At 41.6% G+C, this 25,804-nt stretch overlaps 1 protein-coding gene across 2 annotated transcripts; it reads right to left on the reverse strand.

Moving 5' to 3' along the window:
* Positions 1–2,615: 2,615 nt before the first annotated feature.
* On the reverse strand, positions 2,616–25,804 carry OLFM4 (olfactomedin 4). Of its 2 annotated transcripts, XM_057409685.1 has the most exons (6): positions 25,713–25,804; positions 23,413–23,490; positions 19,338–19,490; positions 13,852–14,064; positions 12,768–12,921; positions 2,616–4,668 (listed from the first exon to the last, which is right to left on the reverse strand). In XM_057409685.1, the coding sequence occupies exons 1-6, from the start codon at positions 25,791–25,793 to the stop codon at positions 3,875–3,877; spliced, it is 1,473 nt and encodes a 490-aa protein (XP_057265668.1). In that variant the 5' UTR covers positions 25,794–25,804; the 3' UTR covers positions 2,616–3,874. The 2 variants fall into 2 exon arrangements, with proteins under 2 accessions (XP_057265668.1, XP_057265669.1); XM_057409686.1 differs by lacking the exon at positions 23,413–23,490 and having other exon boundaries at positions 25,713–25,791.

Raw genomic sequence — 25,804 nt, forward strand, 5'->3', positions numbered from 1 at the left:
CAGCAAGTGAGGCTTGCCCAAGGTTATGTGTTGTGGCCAGCTCAAGAACACACCTTAATTTTAACAGTCAGCTCTACTGAACCACCTTCATTGAAGGCCCGAAAGGACAAGTCTAAGGGAAGAAGTGGAAAGATGTATTACTCCCTCTTCTTGAAGTGCCCCTTTGCAGAAGACCCCCCTCTCCATGCATGCAGTCATTGCATGAATCAGAGCTGATTTTCCTGCCTTAGGTGCCTTGAGTTAGGCAGTGTGAAAACCACTCATCAACAAAATTGCATTCAAGTCCCTCTACTGCAGTTCCCTGTGTCACTGCTCAGACAGATGTCCTGTCCTCTGGGGTCTGTGCAGGTACTATTTATGTTCAATATTGTTTATATACCCCAACACCTCCATGGGGAGATGCCAAATCAATAAGCCAAGAGCTGAAGTGTAGTCATTTAGTGCCTTTATTTTTCTGTTTTTAAAAGGCCAATGGTCTTTCTACAACTCTACAAAGTCTCTTACAAAGTCAACAGAAGCACTGCCAGCACTTACATGCTGCACACCACGCCCACCACCCTGGGACCCCCCCCTACCCTGCCCACGACCCCACATCAGCTCCCCAGGGCCATCATCCCCTGCCCCAGTGATGCTGCAGCAGGGCTAGTCTCCAGCTCCCCACATCCCTGCCCTGCCCAGCAGTGGGTGCTGCCAAGCCAGGCCCATCTGTGAGCCCAGCCTCATCCCCATGGAGGTGCACCCAGCTCTGGTGTCCTCAGCTTGCCCCACTCCTGGAAGGCGCAGTGGGACAGGCCCTGGCTACCAGGACCTGCCATGATATACCAGGGGACCCCCTGCACTCTGGCACCAGTTGCCTGAGAAATACTAGCACAGGACAGGAATCAGAGGACAAGCTCCGCCTTGCCAGGACCAAAACATTCTGACCCAGCCCTTCCACACGAGATGTTTTAAGGTTTTATAAGGGATGTTTCTGCTTTCCTTCTGGTACTGAGCTACCAAGGTCTAACCTGATCGTGTTTTGTCTTCTCTACAGTGACACTGTCTGGAACCTTGAAGAGAGGGCTGCTGCTGCTATCTTCCACCTCTGGGCCACCTCAGCAAGGACCAGCTGGAGCCTGGTACTAGGTGCCACACAGGGTCTGGGCTGCACTGTAACTGAGCATGCGGGGCAACCATGCCATCCCCACCTCCATCACCACTGTGGAAACCTCCAGTCCAGGCCAACTGCTGTTTACAAAGGGGAGAAAATAGACCCCAAGGACCTGTCCCCAGTGTCCTGGGTTCAGTTGTAGCAGTTATTTTTCTTTCTAGCAGCTGGTGCAGTGCTGTGTTTTGGCTTTAGTCTGAGAACAATGCTGATAAACCAGCCATTTTTTAGTTGTTGCTGAGTAGTGCTTACCCTGATCAAGGACTTTTCAGTCTCTCATGCTCTGCCAGTGAAGAGGGGCACGAGAAGAAAGGAGGGAGCAGAGACAGGACACCTGACCCAAACTAGCCAAAGGGGTATTCCATACCACAGCATGTCATGCCCAGTATATAAACTGGGGGGACTTAGCCAGGAGCCACTGATCACTGCTTAGAAAGGGGCTGAGTATCAGTCAGCAGGTGGTGAGCAACTGTAATTGTGCATCACTTGTGTTTTCTGAGCTTTCATTTCTTTTTCTCTTGTTTTCTATTATCATTATGGTTGGTATTCTTTCTATTATTACTACTTTTTACTTTATTTTCGTTACTAAACTGTTCTTACCTCAACCCATGGGGTTTGTGTTCTTTTTTTCTCCTTCCCATCCTGCCCCAGGAAGGACTGGAGAATCACAGTAAATTCACCAGAATAAGCCACTTAGATGCTAACATCAACTCACTCCCTGAACAACAGTGAGCTGAGGAGCCTCAAGGCCCATACTGGTGGCATTTCTTGATAATAAGTGGATAAGTGGAGAGCTGCTCACCTTCTGTGACACACATAGATGTAGAGGGAAAAAAAGTATTTTCTTCTTTTTTTCTCAGCCAAATCCTTTCTTGGGCTGTTACAGATTATTCACACAGCAGCCGTGCGTGTGCTGGCTGATCAGATTACTGCACCAATGGCTCCATGGCTTTCAAATTCATTTCACAGATTCCCAAGAAACAGATGCTGGTACACGATAAGTTGCAACACCTGGCTTCAAAACATGTCATCAGTTCATCAGCCTCCAATATCTTGAGTAATATCTCAGTTTGGTGGAAAAATGTTACCCTAACCAGTGAACATATTTCTGTGTGGGGAAGTAAACCTCCTTTTATGTACTTTACATAAGTACATCAGTTGACATCAGTTGACGTCAACAGTTGACATGCTGATTCACACCTTTGCGCTGTTCCCAGAACTACTTAAGCACACACAGCCCAAGTCAGTTCAGTGACCCTTTTTTAAACATTTGGTGTTCTGGCTTCCCAGAAGTTACCTACTCATCACAAGCAGCTTTACATGGCTTTATAACACAGCTGAGATTCTTTGAACTTTTTTTTATTATTAAAACAAAACCATTCATTTGCATATGCATTGATTTTGATTATCAGAGGACACAGATATGAATGCATAAGTAACAGAAGGAAATGAATCACATGAACTTTCTTTGTTGTTGTAGAGTTCTGAATTCCAGGCTGCTTTCTGATGTGATGAAGGTAAGGTATTATTACAGTACACACACTCAGAAACTATTACACAATACTCATTAAAAAAAACCTACACACATCATATACTCAACTAATTTGACCAGACTGCTGTTTTCCACAAAACCTCTTACCTTGCTGTAAGACAGAATTACCCAGGGTACAAACTGGACCTTCTACTAACAAGACTCTCAGGAATCTAATTACAGAATGGCAAAAATGTTGAATAGAGGCACACTGAATAATATGGCTGTCATTTTATGGCAATGCATGATATACAACTAAAAGCCACCCATATCCAATAAAGTCGATGGGAAGATTTGCATCAGTGTACAAGAGCATAAAGGAAAGCAAAACAGTGTTTCTTACACTGTACTGCCAGGAAAATGAACATGTCTAGGTTTCAGTAAGACCTTTTTTAAGGTGAAGTTTAGACATGCAGAATTGCTAAGAGCAGGAGAGTGGGACAGAGGGAAAGTTGGTGAATGCCCTGTTGCCAGTTTTGTCCACAAGGTCATTCCAAGAAGTTCTTGCGAGTCATTTAAAAGTGGGGCCCCGGGGGCTGCTGTCCCACTGCATCAGTGATGCTAAGGGCAGTGGGCTCTGTCCCTGCCCCAGTGCCTTCACTTCCTTCCCTGTGGTAAGAATTAAAACAGCACAGTATATTTCTACCTTCTCTCCTAAAGTCTTGAGGCAGATACTACTGCTCCCACCTAACAAATGGGTTGCTGTCTTCTGACCAAGTATATTTCCCACAGTATCATAATCCTTCTATTAATTTCTCTGAACCCTCAGTTCACTCTGATGAAGAATGGCGGAAATTCATTCTCAGTTTCTGTGAGCCGTGCTTTGTGTTACAGTGACAAATGCTCATCAGTGGGTAATTAGCTTCTTGGCCAGTAGGTAGGCTGGGCCCATCAATTTCTGCAATCTAAATGCACTAAATCTACGCAGTAAATCTACCCTTAGAAGCAGGACGATTGTAAAGCACCAAGCACCCATAAACACCAATCAAAACCTAAAGATCCCGGTACTGCTAAACTGCTGTCAGCAATGCTACTGACCAGAGTGGGCAATTCTTTTAAGTGTAAGTAGTATATATAATAGCCACAGATACAGTACAACAGATCAGAAGAATTCTAAACTGGCATTGTCTAAAGTTGTATCGGATCTCTCATTTTGGTTGCTGCTAGTTTTATCGCATGCTTATGTCACTGAGATACTAGGACTGAAAGGTCACATCATATCTTAGGAGATAACCATCATTGTAAGCATACAGTCTCTGATCTGTGGGGCTATAATCAATGCTTTGGACTGTGTCTAATTTTTTATCCATAATGACACTAATACTACCTTCTTGGCCAGTACTTGTGTCATACATGTAGAAGATTTCCTCTTTCCTAGTGTTCACTGGCCTTGTGGCATACAGAATACCACATAACATGAAAGCATTGGAAACAGATGGTTTGTACTGTCTTGTCTGCCAAGTATTTAGCACATCAAGAGTAGTGTCATTGAGTTTGCTAATCACAATGTTGCCCATGTTATTTTCTGTTGAATATATTACCCACAACCCACTTTCATCCACAGCAAAATCTATGTCTTGCCATGATACACCTGCATAAGAGAAACGGTTACCGTAAGCAGCATTCAGAAGCTCCTTCCTTAAAACCATGGTGTTTTTTCTTATATCATGCTTCACAATATATCTTGAATTATAAGCATGATAGTACAAATAATTATTATAAAGGGCAGCACCACTTCCTTCCCCGTATGTTATTCTACTTTCATACATGGGTTTAAACAGCAACAAATTATCAAAGGAACTATAAATTCTGTAGTATTCCAAGTATCTCCCATCTGTGTTCAATGGTGCAACCCAATATACTTCATTCTCTGGGTTAGAGGGAGAGTAGTCTCTGCCCCAGGAACCATATTTGTAGGAAAATCCTCTCCAGTTCAGCTTTGCAATATAGGGCTGGCTAACATTCAGCAGTCCACGGTGAATGCAGCTACCTGAAATTAGAAAGAAAAACACAGGATTTCTGAATGTCATCATCAGGAGAGAGATTTTTCAGATCAGCTTCATGGCAAAGGCCAGGCATAAATGCATAGCTTCATGAGCAGAAGGCTCGTTTTGGGGCCAAGGTCAGCAACTGACTCACAAAGTTAGTAAAAAAATAAAAAAAAAGCAGTATACATGTTACTACAACTATGTGGGGCAAGCAGGGGTGGAAAAAAGATAGGGACATCCATCCTCAGTTAGGATTAATTTTCAGAAAATAAGTGCTCATTGTGCTGCTCCAGACAAGGAAGAGATTTTTGTTTCTGCCCATTTGATGCACGTCAGCCATATGCGCTAGGAAATCCCTTGGAAAATACAACTGACGAAGCATTTTAGGTGATTTTTTACCTCAGTGGAGCTAAGAGCATAAGAGATGGGGGAAAAAAGGGGGAGCATCTGATTTCTATGTATTTCAATGTGGAGGGGAAGGAAGGAGCAACAGTAGCAGTAATTTCAGAATCACATATCAGATTAGCATTCTGCTGTCAGAATCACAGCTTCCCAACAGGGCATCACAGCTGCATGGGTCTTCCACCTCAGGCCCTCAAAGAAATCAGCAGACAGTAACAATCACAGCCTAGGAAATGTATACAGATTTTACTCCGAGTTTTCATGTAAAGCCACTCTGAGGAGAACGTAACTTCAAGCTGAACCAGAACAGCTCTGCTTTCCATATATCAACTACAAAGCCATTTGAAGCTCATGGAAAAATTAATCAAAATACAAGAAATACTTTCCTTTTCTCATGGTGAATGGCAGTAACATTCCTGCTTCCTGATAAATTCTCAATATTATAAGGCATTGGAGGAAAAAAGTCCACTTACAAATGTCCATGGGTTTGACAAGTCCAAAGCTGCCACTAGCAAAAACCAGAATGTTTTTTCCAAGTATTAACATTAGCTTTTTGTATTACTGCCACAAAAGTGACCCAGATTTTTCATTGTAAGGATATGTTCATCTGAGGTAATGGAGACAGAGATGTCAAGTGATTAGCACCATCTAATATTTCCCAATTCAGTGAGGCGCTCTAGCCACTAGACCCAAGGGTCACATGCCAAGTAATGGGTAAACTAATGGCCACAACTGCTCGATGTTCCCTCAGCAAAGGGACTCCGTACACCACCAGCTATGGCACCAACGATGAAAGTCAAACTTATCTTTTGAGACTTTAATATTTTGCATGTAAGCATGATTGCTTACAGCCTGTATGAAAAGAGTGACTGTTCATAAGTTCAGTCATATGAAGGGATATCTAGCATATCAGTGACCTATGTCTTAGCACAAATCAGAAAGAAATGTAACAGAGAGAGTATTTACCTTTTGTTCTTAAGGGGGAATCCCTTTGAGAGATTGCCCTCAAACTGCCCATACCTAAGCAAAGCCAGACAATACTTACAAAGCTGAATTGAAAACTCCTAAAGCCACTGTCAGGAAAAGCCTAAGAGACATCTTGTTTTCAAAAGCATCCTAATCTATCCCAAAGATAGAGGGAAATGTGGACACAGACCAATCTGAAGTATTCTTCTTGGAGAAAGACAGGGGAACAAGGTGAAAAATGGACTGCTGCAAAAGTAGAAGAATGTTTTTCTGATCTGCTTTGCCCAAGGGGAAGGTGCTCTGCCTCCAGGTCAAGGAAACCTCTGGTCTGAATATTAGAAAGGTCCAAGCAAGAGGGTAACATTTGTGCCAATGCGTAAAGTCCATTTGCACAGTGAAGCTCTCCATGTCTCCTCTCTTCTCAAAACATAGTGTTTTCCTCCTATTACAGAACACCTTCACCACTCACAGTTTTGTGCCATCTTGCACTAGTGACTTGAGGGACATATGATTCACCCGCAGCCTCTCTCAACATCTATGAGGAAGCTGGGTGGCAACTTTATATTAAATATAAATCACTATGCTGAGCTAAAGCCCTATGTCCCCAGGCCACATTGTCAACTTCTTTGGGTTTAGTACTGTGCACGGGAGCAGCTCTGCATTGACGACATGAGTTGTGAACAAACCTGTCTCTCCTCTCAGCCCCTTTTGTGTCCTGGGATTCTTGTGGAATGTGAAATGTAGGATGACCTTGTTTGAACGCTGCTTCCCTCCATACCACCAAGAATCAAATGCGAATCAGCATTCCTGGTTTGAAGCAGATAAGCATTTAAGCGTGCATTTAAGTGCTTTACAAAGGATGAGGCCCTGGAGCAGAAACCTCATTTCCAAATATAGCACACAAGAAAGGCACTGCTGTATGGCTAGCCCAGCTGTATCTCTGGTAATGGCACGTAGCATGGCTAGTAACATGGCCCCAGCACTTGGCACAGATACCAGTGTTTGGAGGTGCTTGTACCTCAGCTCATGCAGAGGAAGAAAGCTAAAGCAGACAGTGCAAAACAGTTTGCAGCCTGCCAACTCCATTAATCAATTTGAACTGTTTTTTCTTACATCTATTATAAATTTTTGCCTCCTGCATGAGGGCTTCTTTCAAGCTGGTGACATATTGAATATCTTATTGTGTTTAAATCACAATAAACTTATTCCAGAATTAAATGGTTATTAAATGCTCTAAAACTCTTGATTTGTTTAGAAAAATATAGCACCAAAGCTTGAAGGTAATGAAGCACTACTAAGCTCATCTATATGCGACCTCAAACAATTTTTCATGTCATTAGCAGAACACAATTCCAGATTTATTTTAATAATTCATACATTGTTTCATAAATAAAAAAACAAATGTGTGTTCAGCAGAGAGACCTTTTTTACAAAAGAAATAATAAATTATTATTTCTTCCCTTAAAGAGATCTCTCTGCTGAACACTTGTTTGGTTTTTATTTATGAAACAATGAATTATTAAAATAAAGTTAGAAGCATGTTCAGTTTTAATGATATCAAAAATCATCTGTGGTTTCTATAGAGTATGTGCTTGATTTTGATTTCCTTGAAAACTCTTCCCAGAATTCTTACTTTTTTACCAAAAAACTCAGCGGTAGTCAGGGGGTGATCTGTCTTCAGCACAGGTTCAGAAGAATTCATTGTTGTTTATTTAATCTAAACTTGTCTCCCTGTCTGGATCTTGTGGGGAAAAAAAATGCACAAAGGAAACTAAGCGTCATGTAATTTTGTAAATATTAGAAGGCACTTGAAATAAATCCATATGCATTATTCAAACTTTTAAGGTTTTAACTCTTTTATCCATTGTTCTGGGTGTCCTGGGTTCAGCAGTAGCAGTCATTTTTCTCCTTCTTAGTAGCTGGTGCAGTACTGTGCTTTTGATTTTCAGCCTGGGAACAGCGCTGATAACACCGATGTTTTTAGTTGCTCCTCAGTAATGTTTACCCTGACCTAGGACTTTCTGAGTCTCATGCTCTGCCAGGGTGGAGGGGAAGCCGGGAGGAAGCAGAGACAGGACAACTGACTCAAACTAACCAAAGAGGTATTCCATACCATAGCATGTCATGCTCAGTATATAAACTGGGGGCAGTTACCCAGAAGTGCTAGATCACTGCTCAGTCAGGCTGGGTATCGGTTGGCGGGTGGTGAGCAGTTGTATTCTCTTCCCTTGTTGTTTCCCTTACCATTATTATTATTATTGGTGGTAGCAGTAGTGGTTTGTGTTATACCTTAGGTACTGGACTGTTCTGGGGGGGAGGAAGAAGGAGGAGAGTGAGTGAGCGGCTGCGTGGTTCTGGGTTACCGGCTGGGCTTAAACCACCACACTGGGCCACTGATAAATGAAGTCCTGGTATTTTTGCCTGCCTTTATTTCATGCTTATGTAGCAAATAGGTGAGAGGAGGACTAACACAGGTACAAACACACATACTTCTCCTTACATAAAGAACCAGTATCTCAGCTCAGTTGTTTCCTAATCCTTCTTATTCATCAGAAAAAAGCTGGCATTTACTTATGAGGACTGGAGGGAGTCTGACTTGCTTGGCTAATGGGCTGCAAAACGGAGCATCCCATCTGGTCTTGCTTCACCCACTTCACTCACAAAGAACATCAGCTTCTCACTCTGACAATGAAAGTGCTAAACAAACTCCAGCAGCTTCCCCAAAGCAAGCAGCTTCCTCTGGTCACAGAAGAGAAGGGACCACCATTCATTTATGCAGCTGAAGAGCACAAGACAATGTGGGACCTACATTTAAAGTAACTCCCACAGAGGCCACAGAGACCAGGAGCAGGCTACTGCTACACTCTCAGACATGCTCCCAGGCACCATATGTGTACCCTCCTCTCCCACTGGACGAACCGCTGCATCCAGATGTGTGAGCTGTTACCAGCGTTACTACCGCTTGAGACATAGGAGATGGAGCTGGTTTGGCAAAGACTCATGTGGCTCCTACTGTCTCACTGACACAGGAAGATCCATGCAGGCACCTCTGTTTTCACCAGCATCACAGGACACAGGCACAGGATGACAGTTGGTGAGAGACTTATGCTATCAGCATCTAACAGGGGATGAGGTAGAGGGCTGGAGTCCACCTGAATTACCTTCAGACAACAAAATGTTCAGGTGCCTCAGCTAAACTCCCGCCATTGCCAATGTGTCTCCAGGGGCAGTCCAAACAGTCCTAGAGAGGAGCCACTGGCGAGCTCTTCTCAAGTTCCTTCAGGCATGCCTCTCTCTTCATGTATGGACATACTTATTTCAAAACGCAACCCAAAACACTCAAAAAATCATAGACATCTTGGATACATAGGAGGTAAAATGTAAGGTAAAAGTGAAATCACTATACAACTCCAACAGGACTGCTTGAGTTTCAGCATTAGGTTACACCAAGTTTCCTCCTGCTGAGACCTATTCACCAGTAACTTGAAATCCTTAATTCCTAAATGTATAAAAGCCAGAGGGGGGAAGGAGAAAACAGGTTTGCTCTTTTTTTCCTTTCTTTTTTTGCCTTTGAGAGTTTCATCTGACTCACTTCTCCCTGCTGCCTCTCAGATCATTTCAGTGAGATATGACAAAGAACCTGCTGCAGAGTCTTCAAAGAACGATCCTGGGGTCTTTCCTCTCTATACTTGCCCTGATGAGAACAGCACAAAAGAAAAACAAATGGATAAATATTTCTTCCCCCTGGAGTGGTGAGAAGAAAGATGCCAGAAACTGCTGCAACTGGAAAGCCAGTGATGAGGAGGAGGATAATTAACTATGCATTTACTGAGCCCTATCTCAGACACTCAAACCCCCACCTCTTCGGTCAGAGGGTAAGGCAAATGGACACCAGTGATCTCTTTCTGCTTTGTTGTTTAAGAACAGGCCTGCTCACTCTGAGAAATACAGCAGCAAAGGTCTTGAGGGACAGAGTCAGAGGGCTGCATACTACAGCACTGAGAAGCAAGAAGCTTTAATTAAACTTGCCTTTAGACTCATGGTCTTAGACAGCTTGGGGATTAGCCAAGCTCTCTCTAGTTCATGTTGCCTACCCAAAACATGCAGAAGAGAGGATGAAGGAGAAAAAAAAAAAAAAAAGCCTCCAGAAAACAGGACAAAGAGTCAGTTTAATACAAACATTATAAATATAATATGAACTAAAAGCAGGGCAAGGCCAAATGGTTTGGCAGGAATTCAAGGCATTCAAGCTTGCAGACAAAATGCATGGAAATTGTGTTCATACACATAAATGAGCGCTAGAGAGCTTTGGAGTCCTAGGTGTGAGCATCCATACAAAACCTCCAAAATGGCCATCTAGAAAATGCAGCTCTCTCACTTACTCCATGCCCCCAAGCAATAACATCGTACTATGTCTTCTTGTTTTCAGATATAGTTTGCAGGACACCTAACTGCTCTTCGCCCAAAGTTCTTTGCCCAGAGAATGCTTTTTCCCCACCAGGCACGTAAAGTTAGGATACACCAGTCTTGTATGGATTAACAGGGATCTGAGCCTACATAACACCTGGGTTATCTGTACAGCTGGCACCTCCCAAGAGGCAGGAAACTTGCCAGCCCAGGGCAATTGCTCTAACAGTCCTTTGTGCTGAGCCCAGAATCCACTCTCACCCTGAAGATGGCCATAACAATATGCCCACATACATCCTCCAATCCCTATGGGATTCCTATTGCTGTGGGCAGAAGATAAACTCACAGACAACACCAGAGGATGCTCTCAGCTGATGTCCATGGTTATAATCCTTTGGAAATCAATGGAGCTATTGTTCACACCACCCAGGGTTTTGGTCTTTTAGGTTATTTTCTGCTCTGTATTTTTCACATAATGCAGCAACATGCAAAGGTGCCTGAGCTAGCTGGCATGCAGGTCAGGAATATGGTCCCAGATAAATTCTATCCACCTCCCCACCATGGCCTGAGAAAGAATGCTAAATAATCCTAGTACAGCCACAATTCAATGCAGTTACGTTTACCCATCCTGCTCTAGACGTGACTTGCCTACCCTTGCACGAATCTGCACTGTGAAGCCTAGAACTCCCTTTCCCATTCAATGAAAGTTCCTGTGTCTTACAGATGCTCATGCCAACCACCTGGGTTTAAAAGCAGCCCTTTTCTTCATCGCTCATGGAAGGACACAGTATTCTTTTTCCAGAGTTCACTATTTTCCCACTGAAATAAGGGCTTGCTGTAGGCTTGAAATATATTGTTTCTTACCACTCACTGTTACCCCCAGTGAATCAATGAGATGCTATCCCAAATCCTTTTAAAATACTGGGGTTTGTTGTTTTTTTTTTTTTCCTCATTTGAACATTTTAAGCCCTTCCATAAGGAGCAGAGAAGCACCTTGAGATTTTGTAAAGCAGGTTTTTGTTTCAGCTTTTTCTCCTGCCTGATGCCCAGACAAGGTGCTTTTCATGCATCCTGCAGAGAAGTGCAACAGCTGCCTACATTGCCATGAAACCCTCAGGAGATCACAATAGGAAAGGCTGCTGACCCTAAGAGAGGCTTGTGTTTCTATCTCTCACCTTTCCAGCTAGGTGTCAGAGCTAGCTGGCCCCAGGGTCATAAAGAGGTAAATGCCAGCAGGTGCAAATCTGCACTTCTTGCAAGCACTACTCCTTGTTTTCTATGGGCAACTCTAGCTGATGGCTAACAAGCTTATGTGAAAAGGCAGGATCCTTCCCCTGGGTATTGTACACAACAGATCACTCTCTCTCTTGCAATGCTCTGTCAAAAGGAGCTCCCTGTGTATACAACACTCATGGGATCAACACAGTTTGATAAATCCTCCTGTTAGCAAGCGTGATCCTTGACCTGGCATACCTGCACCAATGTTTTGTGGTCTGCTCCAGTGTATCATATCTGGCTCTGAAAACTTCTCAGACTATAACTCACTCACACTGTGATTTTTTAAACTGAATACCATGTCAAGACAAAAATTATTCCAGTTGTAAACTAATGGCCACATGACCTGCGAATGTTGATACTTTAATATGAACTGCACTCTGGAATCACTGATCCTATTAGCCCCAAACATAACCTTTATTAGTTAAGAAAATTATAAAATCCTACTTCAACAGAAAACAGTAACAAAGCTCCCACTTATCTGCTGAGACCAGAATTTCCCCCCAGGTCTCTTGACCTTCTGATTTCGAAAAATCTTTTCTAAAGATTGTGAAGCAAAAGTAATCTTCACGCAAAGCTACCTTCTGGAGCTTGGGTATCAGCAGCTTTATTAATCAGCTATTGCTCAGACATTCCCAAAGCAACATTAGAACAAAATTGCCATGACACAGTCACACTCACAAGAGCGATTAAAAATCAAAGCTGGTCAGAAAAAAAACTAGTGTTTCCCACAAAAACAAGACAAAACAAAAAGTAATTGTTTTGAGAAAGAGAAGAGGGGTTAGATATTTGATTTTCACACTGCAGGGGAGATGAAGATGACAACTTTTTCCAGTTGAAAATAGGTACTGTGTCTGGAAGAGTTTGTTTCCTGCCTTTATTTTCCTTTTGAACCCACTGATGAAACATTAGGAGCTGTCTGCTCAATTTTTCAAGAGCTAAGTAGCATCATTACAACTGTATTTAATATTAACAAAGGGAAATCTCTGCATTTACTATTCTACCCATGTATTACGTTGTCTCTTATCTGATATGCAACAGAAATGCTTACCTGGTGGGAAATAAGGGGGTACTGTAGTTTTGTGCGTTCCCTCTTCACACTCTTTCAGTCGTTTCTGGAGATCCACAATTTGTCGACGAATTGCAAGGATATTGTTTTTGTCCAGTGATTCTAGTTCATTTACCAGTATAGTCAGATTTGTGATCTAGACACAGAAAAATAGATAATAAATTCAAATTTCTGTTGACTTTATTTTACAGATATTTTCAGGCAGTGTTGATCATAACACAGAAGATGTTACAGAACAGTTTTTAAGAAATATCCTCAAGAATAGGCTTTATCCTGCTAGCCTGAACTTTATATTTCCAGCAGATGTATGTGACCGTGAAGAAATGCTTTGGTTCTCAGCTGTATAACATAATGCAAAAATATAGTGTTATTTTTATAGTACATACAAAAATATCTAGTAAGTCTTAGGAGGTACTAGCTGTTATATATAAAATGTACTTATTCCAGCCTTACAAAAGTATCTAGAATTCTATTTGCAAAGATAAATAACATTCTCTATCACCTACTTGATGATCTAGAGGACAATGGACTAAATGATATTTCACTTTTCATCTAAAGTTATTATACTCTCTAGGTGAGTGATTAACTACAATTTTGAAAATGTGATTTATAGTCTGCTGGGAAGGTGATAGTCTTTCCCATTCTTGATTTCATATTGATTGGGTCACTGCCCTAGCAACCAGAAGCTGATTTTTTTAATTATCTGTGTTAAAGCAAAGAGGCTTTCAAGCATGGGGGTCTATAAATTATTATTTATTATAATAATATAATCAGCTTGTGTGCTTAACACTATGCGAAACTGTTAACTTCCAGGCAGATGTTTGGTAAAAATAAAGCTTTCTCCATTTGCTTTGGGGTTTCTTTGCTTTTTTATGCTCTATATCAAGGAAAAAGCTGTTAATACATTTAAGGTCAAGCTTTCTTTTAATTTATGCCGGTGAACTGCTAAAATAATTCCACTGGCTGCAGTAGAGACAGGCTACATTTTCTCAACCTAAACATTAAAGAGAGAATAGACTATCTGTGTATTTGAACTCTCTGTAGCTAATTAAGACTTTGGGAATACCTCCAAATATATTTGCTCAACGATGACATTGCTTCCGACAAGGCTGAATTTCAGCTGGGTGACCAGTCTCTCCAGGTCATTGATTTCTACTTTCAGCAACTGGAAGTCCAGCTCTGTGTAGGATATACTGCTCTTCTCCATATGCTGCACTCTGATGGTTAGGTTAAGGATTTGCTGCTGATACAGTTCAATCTTTTTTGAGTACTCTCTAACCTTGAAGAATGAAAAAAAAAAGGGTACATATTCAAGTCCAGGTTAGCAAATAAGACAATCCTGTTTGAAATCGCTATTATATTTCTGAGTACCCTATGCATGACTTCCACATACTTGACGTATATATTCTTCACATAAACTACATAAATGAAATTCTCATCACATATATAAAATATGTGAAATTTAATCCTCATTTATTGTTGGCAGTTGCACAAATTCCCCTCAGGAATGCCTGGGGATAACTGAAGGCAGAATTTTACTCAGTCTTCCTTTTTTTTAAATTCTTTGCCAATATTGCCTCTCTGAGCTAATTTTATCTTCAGTATGCCAAGAACTTATATCGGCAAAAATTTCATTAGGAAATCTGCAGTGTATTATCTCACAAAAGCAACCCAAGGAGACTGAAAAATGCAATAAAGGATCCCCAAGTTTTTCAACTTCATTTCTCACTAGCTCTGAATCCAAATAGGATTTTACCCTGTGTACATTTGAATTGTGTCAAAAGCTGGCAGAACCAATCTGGGGTTTGTCTTTGGGCAGGGGTAAAATGTTTAATCACAGCATTAAAAACAAATCTGGTTTAAATGGAAGTGAAAATATATTGCAGGCTTTAGCTAAAGTAATTTATGTAACAGCTTTTTCAGCCTTTGAACCATTAAACAGTTGTCCAGATAAATAAATTTTCACACATGTATCTGCTGAGGCAAAGATCACAGCACAAGCATTGTGATGCAGAGTGATTAAATTATATGGAATTGGGACATTCCTCTGAAAATGTTAGTTACTTGAAATTTAACACTTTGGGAAAGACATGTAATTTCTTTCCCATATGCTTCATAAATGTTATGTCTCTTTTCCCTTAAATCTGGCACTATAACAGGCTGCCCAGGGAGGTTGTGGATTCTTCCTCTCTGAAGACATTCAAAACCCACCTGAACATATTCCTGTGTAACCTGCTCTAGGTGGCCGTGCCTTGGCAGGGTGGTTGGACCTGATGATTTCCTGAAGTCCCTTCCAACCCTAGTGATTCTGTGAATTCACTGATCAGCAAAATCAGTCTGGAGCTGGAAGATACCTCTCCAAAAAAAAAAAAAATCCTGAAGAAAACCTCCTGAAAATAATCTTCAAAGGTCAATGTTTAAACTGTGTCTAGAGTTTGCACAAGAAAAAAGAAATAAAGAAAAATAATACATGATTACAGCCTGAAAAACATAAAGCAAGCCCATGTGTGAATGAAATTGCACTGCTGTGTGAAGCTACGTGCATCAGAGGGGCGTGTGGAAATAACCTTTCTTACAGTAATACTAATAGTAATAATAATAATGGTAACAATAATAATGAAATACAGACCAAATTCACAAACTACTGAAATAAACAGACAGCTGGAATTAGTGATGGCTGCTCATTAGTGAGAAACCTGTGAATCCGAAGTTTTCTCCAGGGTCCTGAGAGCCTAGACAAAATGCTGAGTGCTGGAACAAGGCATACATAGTTTTTTCAGCCCTGATTGCAGAGTGCTGCAGGACACAGACCTGAAGTTCTCTTCCAACATCAGAGGGTTTTCACTCAGTCAACCATCTAGGTCATTTAAAGACATGTCAACACTATCCAGTGGAGTATAGCTGAGAGATATCCAAGTTGAACTTGAATTAGGGCCAGCACTCTGCAGTGCTCTTTACAGCCACACCAGCATCGCAATGAACTTCAACTAATAGCTCCTCTGGTGAATTATTGGCCAAATATAATTTTCCCAGCAGTGCTCTAACAGGTTTATACTGCTTTTGTAGACAAATTCAGCACATATGTCAAGCACTGAAATGCCCTGTGTGGACATTCCTGCCTGCTCAGGTATGGCTTAGGAGCTTCACTAGCTTAGAAATATCAGTTGAAAAAGGAACATGATGTTGCTCTGTTGCTTGACAGATAAATTTAAGCAGTTTATAATCCCTGTTCTTTTATTTCATCTACCTGCTAGGGACTGGCTGCTCTCCCTTAACAGGCTGGCCCAGAAATTCTGCGCATATCCCGTATTTAGAGCTACAGACCAATGACTAGCACTGATTACTGCCACATTTGCCATTAAAGCTTAAAGCAGGGTAAGATGAGTGCATAAGACCTGTATTAGCCCTTTGTAGGAAGAGAGTAGAGCCATGTGAAGCATATGTAGGAAAAAAATTCCTCAGTTTCAGTTTTTCCTCCTTTCTAAGCATTGTCACCCTCGTGGAATGAAAAGGGCAGGAAAAATTTGCAATGCTTATTTACTGTGTCGTTTACCTGCAATTGGTATTTATCAAAACAGGTTTTGCAGCATGGAGACACTTCTCTAGAACACACTTGGAGAATACAGAAGTGGGGGAATGGTGCAAAATGAAGATGTAAAAGAAAAAATTGGGAAGACTGAGGGACGAAAAAAGAGAGAAGTAACAAAACCAACAACTCTCTGAAGTCACTCAGCCCAGGACACTGGCTTCAGGCAGGCCTGACCTCTACAGACCTGTAAGGAGCTAGGTTGGCAGACAGTCCTCAAGCTGACACCCAGAATAATTCCACTGCAGGCTAACCTGTTTTGAAAACAGCTGTTCGTGGCAGAGGGGAGGCATGATTTTTTCCTCCAGTTTTTGTTATGTGAGGATGTTGTGGCAGTTATGAGCCAAGTTCTGAAAGGCACTTTCTCTCCTTGGGATCACATACTGATCCAAGCCTGTTACAGAGTTGTCCTCTCCCTCTTCCTATTGAGAGGAGCAGCCAATTCCTGCTTTGCTTTGAAAGGTTAATTTTCTTCTGTAATCATAATTATGCTGGCAAAGGTTGATGTGACAGAGGAAAAATTAGACTGGTATTTTCAGCCTACAGTTTGTACTCATTTGGCACATGAGAGCATCTCTTTATCTGTGAGCTTCCTTGCCTGCTGATTCTATAAAAGGACCCCCTTGCTTTTGAATTAGCCAACAATCAGGCAAAAGGTTAACGATTCAATCAGGTTGTTTATCTGGGGCTTGTAGCACATGGAAAGCATCCTTAAGAGGGTCTAATCCTGCAGCTGTTACCCAGGAAAAGCTCCTATGAGCTTCAATGTGTGTTATAGAAGAGCAACTGAAGCATGGATTCTCAGAGTCAAAAAAGGAAACACTCAGTAGAAATTCTCACCCCTGTGGTGAGACTAGGTTACATGTGAGCATGATTCCCTAGGAGTTTGCTCAGGATCATTTCTTACAATGACCAAGAATGAGAGCTTGGCTTTCCTCCATTTCATTATTTCCTTCTTTCTGTGAGTATTATCATGACTGAAGTAATATATTGAATTGTATTAGCAGGAAAGGTGGAGAATTTTTAAGCATGGAGATGCAAGCATCACAAGATCTCAGATTTCTTAAGTTCAGATATCAATAAGGCAATGTTCGACAACTTTCTTCTTTCTACAGAAAAACAACATCACAACTGAGAAATCTTACACACATAAAATCACATCAAAATGCAATCTGTTCATTTTCATTTCTGACCCAGTGTCTCTTTGCCAATATCACACCAAAGTATATATCACACTTTATCTGACTAGATGCATTGTAACACTGCTTGGTTGATTGGTCTTGACAGGATGAAATTCAGTGAAGCCCGGGTCAGTGAAAGAACTTTTTGCTGTCTGCAGCGAGAATTGAAAGGTCAGTGTCTACACTGTGGCACACTGCTGGGCACCTAAGGAGGACAACACAGTACACTAGGTGACGCCAGCTGGCAGCCTAGACACTGAAGTCCACTGTGGGGATTTATCTTGCCCTGAATTTAGAGGTGAGTTTCAGGTACAAATCTGCACACCTAATTTTAGGTATCTATATTAACTTGTGTCTTTATATGAGCAAGATGTCTGAACTCAATAGAGATCTGAGGTTGTCCACACAAAGATGTCAAGCAGCACTTGATGTGCTCTCTAGATCTGCACGGCACTAGCAGGTAAGTCAACCATCCTAAAGGAAATATGCACCATACTGAGGAAGTACTGGTAAGAGACTGGTTACACAAGGGCACATAACTGGGAGAGGTAGCACACAAACACCTTGAAGAGCCACACCAACTTTCTGGCTGAGAAGCATGCTCCTGATCCTGTTCCAGTGCAATTAGCTTAAAATGCCAGCACTGACCACAATAGGAACAGTATGGGGACCTGAAACTTCAGAGATCTTCATGGATCATTAACTCTGAGCTACACCTCCATGCTGCAAGGGATCAGGTACCTCCTGTACTTGGAGGCAGTGGGACTTCTGTCAGTTTGCCCTTCATATCCCTGCTGACAGCTGAGTGTGTCTCATTGTTAGCTCCAATTCTTTCAAAACAAATGATTTGAACCGAAAGATCTTACCACAGGATCCTCTGCTGTTGTTGTGTTTTTTATGCATAACTTCTTATCTGTTCATGATTATACGAGAGGGTTATGAATATTTATAGTTAGAATTTATAATTTAATGCCGTTCCTTTTCTGCTGATTAATTCAAGGACACTTCACTTCTTAAGAAGTTTGGTTCCTGAAGGAAACACTTTCTGCTGGACACCTAATCTGAATCCTGAATATTTATCCAGTATCAAAAGTCAAAGACAGATTTCTGTCTTCACAGGCAGCTTCACCCCATGAACTGCAGCATGTATAGGTTTGCCCATGTTCCTCAAAACAAATTAATCTGAATTCATGCAAAAAGCAGCCGAACAGTGTAAGGTGTGTTTGTCTTCAACAGCAATGCATAATTCAGCAGTCCCACTGCCACAACTTCAGATGTTGACAAGAAAGGTATTTTATTTTTTAATTTTTTTTTTCTAATCCATGAGAGCAGAAGAAGCGAAGGGGCAAATATTCACCTACTTCTTCACTCTGGTCTTTGGTGACTTTTCCCTTCCTTCTATTCATTTCCCTTTCACAAGCTGGCTGTCTTGATAAAAATAATAACACATGAAAGAGCAGGAGGCTTGGCTTCCTGTAGCTCTGTGTAGCAATCACAAACCAATAAAACTGAGCCAGAAGAGGAGAAACATAACCATTCTTCCAAAAATACTGTAAGCCTTTAGCTCTAAAGGCCTAGAAAAGAGACCTAAGGATATTCAAATGTACGACATCCTGCAACGTCAAAGATTTAAGATTGAATCACCCTTCTCTGTGTTCTCACAGAGCCCTCTTTCCCACTGTTTGAAAGACACATCACAGAAAAGCACTGACTGCTGTACTTTTCCACAGGCAACCATTTTCCAGCAGATACAATTGTTGTATTTATGAGAAAAGAACACCTTACTTGAGAAAGCTCTATCTCAAATTTCTTCATGAGTGTTGCAGCTATTATCTCCAATTGCTCAGCCTTCTGCACTGGGAAGGTGGTATCTGGCAAGTACACAGAGCACTGACAAGTTCCCTCGTCATCCACAGAGCCAGACACATTGGTGAAGAGCTGCAATAACAAATCAGCAAGGAAAAAAAGTGTTAGCATTCTTCTCTGGAATCAGTAACTAAGGTCTGATAATAACATGAGCTATGACAATTATAAGATCTACAACTTCATTAATAGAATCATAGAATAGTTAGGGTTGGAAAGGACCTTGAGATTATTTATTTCCAACCCCCCTGCCATGGGCAGGGACACCTCACATTAAACCATCTCACCCAAGGCTCTGTCCAACCTGGCCTTGAACACCGCCAGGGATGAAGCAATCACAAATTCCTTGGGCAACCCATTCCAGTGCCTCACCACCCTTAGAGGAAAAAACTTCTTTTTATAGACATCTTTCACCTTTTTCTTCTAATGAGCTCAAAATAGCTAGCAATTTTTATGATTCAGCCTTACAATCTTACTGAAAATAGTTAAATATTGCTGTAAAGATTGTACCATTGGAAAAACAGAGGCATATAATAGTCCTTACTTTCCCAATCTTGTGGACAACATTCCTAAGATAATGAAATAACTTTTACAGCAGACAGAAAAGCACACAACAGCAGGAAAATAACTTAATAGTTAGGGTTTATAGTTACTGTTCTGTTATCTGAATTGATCAGATTATCTAGTCATTTCCATCCATAGAGATGAAAGCAGTGTAACAGAGCCAGTAACGGGGTTTTGAAGAGAAAAATGTGTAATTTGTAGTTTCTCAGCCAGCCCAGAGGTAACAAACATGCGCATTTAATTATACCGTAGAAAGGTGATGAATTAAATATGCAGGATCAACCTACAGAAGAGATATTTATTTTGATACAAAACATTGCACGTAATACCCACAAATCACAGTCCGCCCATCCACATTTGTGGGTAGTCTGCAAAGCCATTGCCCGTGCCATTAGCACGAATCGTGACTGTCTGCATGCTCAAAGAATCACCATTGGAGCAATGTGTAATGTGTATGGAAAGGTCAGGGCTGGCAATTCATAATCTTGCCATAATTTACAGCCAAAGCACATAATTTCCTATAAACACTGGGCTGAATACTGAGTGTGTTTGGAGCTGTTCTTTTCTGTTTGTACACAAAATGTTTCTTGTTCATAAACCTATCACGTATTTATTAATAAAGATATTTGATGTTACTTTAAAATATTCTGGTACACACTTCAATGCAGCTGCATATGTTAAAGCTACAGGCTTGCTCCTTAAATACACTTCTTTCTATAATCTCTCCTCCTGCTTTGCAGAAATCCCAGTATTATTCATCTGTTTTCTCTTTCCCACTTAAAAATAAACAAGCAAACAACAAAACTATTCACTGAAAGCTGACACTTCAACACTTCTCCCTTTGCTTTTTCACAGTGATTTCAACTAACCACCAAGCCAGTGCAGAACATGCAGTGATGGCCATCAGCAAAGCTATCTTGATCTGTGAGCCCAAGAAGAGAACAGCAGCAAGCAGGAATGATCCCAGATCACACTTCCGGAAACCTCTTTAGCTCAGCCATAACAAAGAGCCTGCATCTCATTTTGAAAGAAAGTATGGAAATAAGTTTTATCTGTGTTATCTAAGCACCACAGCCCTTAAAACATAGGCAGACTTCTGAGGCCATTTAATGTGAAAGGAAGCAGAGAAATATCTCATGGTATTGCAGAATGTCCCAGCACATAACTTCCATTGATTTCCCTGACAGGTAGGTTACCAAAGCACTTCTGAAAATCCCACTGGGAACCTACTGCAAACTATTTATAAGTTTCCAAGTACTTTTGAAGATACGCTAGCAATACCTAAATAACTATGAAAAATAGGTTCATAAGTCACTTAGATGCTTCTATACCTCTGAATCCTCTCTGTAAGGCCATGACTGGGATGGCTAGCTGTTCAGTAATAACAGAAGAAACAGATGGGGTGTGGGATGACAAAAGAAGAAATAAATGTGGCTTAGCGAGTATATGTGACTGTCTGTAAGACTGTTGTGCACTGGCATGCTAATTTTTATGTGGAAGGTATTGTATTCTATCCCTTCTTTGAATAGCATAAGTACAGCATATATGTGTATATGTATAGCAAGAGAAAGTGTACTATACATAGTACAGCATAGTGTGCTGTATACATAATCACGTTTCCACACATAGTGTAGTGTGAACTGTACATTGTATACTCTGCTATAAAGTCTTGATTATATATAGCTATCATTTTATCTAGAGGTACCACGCTTATTTCATGTGCTAAGCAAACCATTCACAAACATGTTCAGATGACCTCCCAAAAAACCTCCAATATGTGCATTTAAACTCCCTATGAAAAGTAACCATTATATTTTAACATCTGTGTTAGGAGTGAGTCCCGAGTTGAAGGAAGAGCTTCACTGCAGTAAGTGCAGCTTATGTCTGAGCCAAGAGACAGTTTCCCCAAAGGAGCAGACAGCCTGGGATGATGGAACTGTTTCCATACTTCCATTGACATTACAAACATTGGGATCGTAACATTAATGAAACCAAGAAGCATGATTTAGTTAAAAGCCCCTTGGGTCAGTAAGCACTTCTATCAAAATATAAAACCAGTCAAATGATAACCATATAGCAAGAAAGTCTTCCCTGATCCTGTAAAAATTTCCACAAGGTAGGCTGTTACTTTTGATCGAGTTGTATGGTTTTTAAAATTTAATAATTTATATTGGATGCTTAAAAAAGAGCAAACTGTCCTAGCCTACAGCAAGGACTTAACTGCAACATTTCACTCTGTAAAATTAAGCTGTTACATACGCATATTTGAAGCTATGAGAGATATTCCTTTCCCACAACCCTTCAATTTAAGAAAAGGAGTAGGAGCCAACAGTTACTCCATTTTCTGAAAAACAGAATATTTAATCAGCTGCCTAAATGTGGGCATAGGGTTTCATGCTCACAACAGCCAGGCCATTTCAGTGCTTAATTTCCAGCTACACTGTAGCCCAGCAGCATTTACAGCTCTGAATTAGCTACTTGGTTATCCTAAGACATCCTAAGGAATCACACAGCAGGGACCAGAGGCCACCCCAGCTGACCTAAGAGGTGGATGAGGTTTGTGTCCTGTTACTGAGAGCTGGAGAGAGACTCCTGACTCCATTTAACTGTCTATATCCTTTACTGGAGCGGGAAAAGGTCCCTCCACATACCCCAGGCACCACACTGGGTTACCCTGGACAATGAAGACCAAAGATCAAGCTGTCTACCGGCTCCAACCTGTTGTGGAGCTGTGCTCTGGACAAACTCTGTTCTTGGTACTAGCTTGCAAATGCAGAACAACTGTGTCACTTTGAATCGGCTCCGAAGCAAACATGTTATTAAGCAGTCACTGACAGAGAGAGACAGGGAAACCAAACCCTGAAATCCACAGACCATGAACCTGAGCACTGTACCAGAAGGCATGGAAATCAGATACAAGTCCCTCTATCATCCAATACTTGAATAAATTTTGATCTAAGTAGAACAGGGAGAATCAAGACTTTCTCACCCTCAGCAACCAGAAGCGGGCACTTCTCAGAAGGCAGTTTCAAGGCCCTGTTCTGGTTTACATGGGAAGGCAGAGTTGAAAAGAAGTCTCCCTATTCCTCCAGGGAAGCTGTAACCACCAAACCGTTTGATACATTGCTATCAAACCCCCACTGCCCCAGCTGTTTCCTATCTGGGATCCAGTTCAATAGTCACAAGGACAGTGCTGGAGCTTTGGATGTGACCTAAGGCATTGAATGACACAACAGCAGCACTAAGGATTTGGGGAATTCACTACTGCCTAAAATCCTGGGTATCCTGAAGGCTTTTCCTGGGCAGCCGAACTGACATGCCTTGTATCAGAGTTAAATCTCCGAGTGACTAAATGTGTACCATTTAAACACTGGGACACAAGTTCTTAATTTTGCTCTTTTCTGGACTTATTGAAGAACAGTAATGGTTATACCTTTGGGGGAGTGTGCAGGTTGCCAGTCACCTTGCTAGGTTGAGTCACATATGGGAGCATTGTATTGGGATCAGGGCTCTGAAAAGCAAAGGAAAGCCATTTCCAGAGTTAATTCCTGCAGATAGCATCATCCCTTCCATACCAGCTAGCCTCCACACTGCAGCTCTAAACCACTTTGATTTTACTATGGGAGCAATCCCCAGCAACTGTAAAATTAATTGACTTTTCTAATCTGCTGCTGAGGTGACTGAAGTTTTCCTGGGCATAATGTCACTTCAAAGACACTTCTTGAAGAAAGGCTTGATGTGACCAATGAAAGGCAGGGGATGCTCAGCCTGCCCAGGAGGTGTGAGCTGGGGCCTGGCAGGCAGCCCTAGCAGATTACATGTCAGTATAAAATGACAGGACAGTGCTTTCCTGCCCTAAATTTGGAACTATTGTCTTCCCAACAAGGATGTCTGCTCCTCACTGCCCAGCTCATGCTCCAGCTTCTCAGCACAGCACTTGTTGCTGCTTTCACACCAAGATGTCAGGCTGCAAGCTGTGATGGCTGGGGCATGTGTCCCACTCTGCTACTAGCACCATGGAGGGGAAAGCATCCCACCACAGAGTAGGTAGCCACCACAGTGCTAAGGATACAGCCAGGTCCACCTTGGGAGCCTTTTATGCAGTAAGACGATATACATGTCCTTTAATTCTCATCTGTAGTTGGCACCTGCCTTCCTGCCACACCAAGGAGAGCAGCTGTCACTCTGGCACTGATCTCTGTGTCACTAAAGGTCTGCTGCATCCCCACACAGTGTGCAGAGCACGGTGCATCGCCAGGGATGCAGCACACTGCCACCCACAACAGGGTCTCACCAAAATCTGTGGCAAACTGGGAACTGCAGCAAGACACCCTTGATGTCAAATGGTGTGACAGATGGAACATCAAATGGGCTTCCCCTGCAACAGGGCGCTCACCCCTGTGTCTTTCTGCATTTCCCAAATTTCAGCCAGAGCCCCATTCCTGAGCTAGAGAATGCTGAGGAAATACAAATGGCTGGCAAAAGGCAGGTCTGTTAAAGCACACATTGTAAACAGGCTTCTGTGGGACAGTTTGTCAAATAAATCCATTTCAAGAAGCATTTGTGTGATTATATGATTACACTGAACATGGCGGGGGAGAGGAGGACATTGTTAGGGCAGAGAGCATCACAAATTGGTAAGTTACATAAACTGGGGCTGCCTTAAAGCAAAGCTGCCTGAGGAGAAACATCTCCCATATCAAGCTTATCAATACATATTTACACCTCCGTCTTGACTTTCGAAACTTTCTGGGTTTTGAGCAGATAAAAGCACCTTCCCAGGAGGTGCTGACTTCACTGCCTGCATCCACAGTGCTCCCAAACTTCAAACAATGCAACTAGTGGCATGCCAGATCTTTCTGGTCAGTGACTAAACCACAAAATCAGAAAGAGTCATTGGGAGCCAAAAAGGGGTTTGCTTGTTTATTTTTCCCAGATTTTATCTAAAGAATACCAAAAGGCAATCACTTCAGGTCGAATAAAACCAAAATGATTTGTTTCATTTGGAGGAGTTTTTAAGCTATTTGCAAACTTTTTTGTCTGATAATTTAAGCTCAGTTTTAAATTGAAAAAAAAAAAAAAAAGAAGATGCAGTACAAAATCAAAGCAAATCTTTCACTAGTGTAATTTAATTTTTAATTCTTGAATTTTTTTTTCTACTTTTGCTTTTCTCCCTTCCTCCCTGGATTTATTGTTTGGTGGCTGTTTGGGATTTTTTTTCCCTGACAGCTGGCTTTGATTTGAATATTTCTCTTGCCCAACCAGATAGAGTTTTATGGAGAAGAGGGAGAGCACCCCACAAAAAACAGCCAGCATGGTTTTCATGTGCCTAGTCATAAAGCATGAGAGCAATCATGCAACTGAAAAAGCCCCTACCTCCCAACTGCTTTCACATCAAAGATGTGGATCCTTTCCTGCTATAAGCCCTTGCTAATTAATTAAAAGCTACACAGAGCATTTAAAATCCACTCAGAGCCTCACTGGGAGTTGCACTCATCTAACCAAAGGCAGAATTTGGCTCTGATTTTAAACCTGTGCCTCACTTTTACATTTATTACCCAGTCCTTATACATCAGTTGGAGGGAGGATGGAGGAATACTTCAAACTTTCTCCATGCAGAGATCTCAGCATTTGCCCAATAGTAACCTTGAAGAATAAAGAATTTTCAGCAATCTAAATTACATGAGAAGAAAAGAAGACACCAAAGCTCAGGTTATGAAACTCTCATCTTACCCCTTCTGTTGCCGCCTTTGTTACAGCCAGAGTGATCATGATTTGCATGAGAAGCAGCACAGCCACCTGTGTGTGCTTCATCTTCTCACCCA

This window comes from Pezoporus wallicus, unplaced genomic scaffold, assembly GCF_028554395.1.
Source record: "Pezoporus wallicus isolate ANWC-B61680 ecotype Strahan unplaced genomic scaffold, APGP_CSIRO_Pwel_v1 contig_2543, whole genome shotgun sequence".
In the NCBI taxonomy this organism is placed as follows: Eukaryota; Metazoa; Chordata; class Aves; order Psittaciformes; family Psittacidae; genus Pezoporus; species Pezoporus wallicus.

Excerpts from the sequence above, each read along its gene's own strand:
- OLFM4 (XM_057409685.1), bottom strand. The coding sequence starts at position 25,793 with ATGAAGCACACACAGGTGGCTGTGCTGCTTCTCATGCAAATCATGATC. Across the intron at positions 23,491-25,712 it reads CAAAGGCGGCAACAGAAGGG|AGCCCTGATCCCAATACAAT; the intron begins GTAAGATGAGAG and ends TTTGCTTTTCAG. Across the intron at positions 4,669-12,767 it reads ACCCCCTTATTTCCCACCAG|GTAGCTGCATTCACCGTGGA; the intron begins GTAAGCATTTCT and ends TTCTAATTTCAG.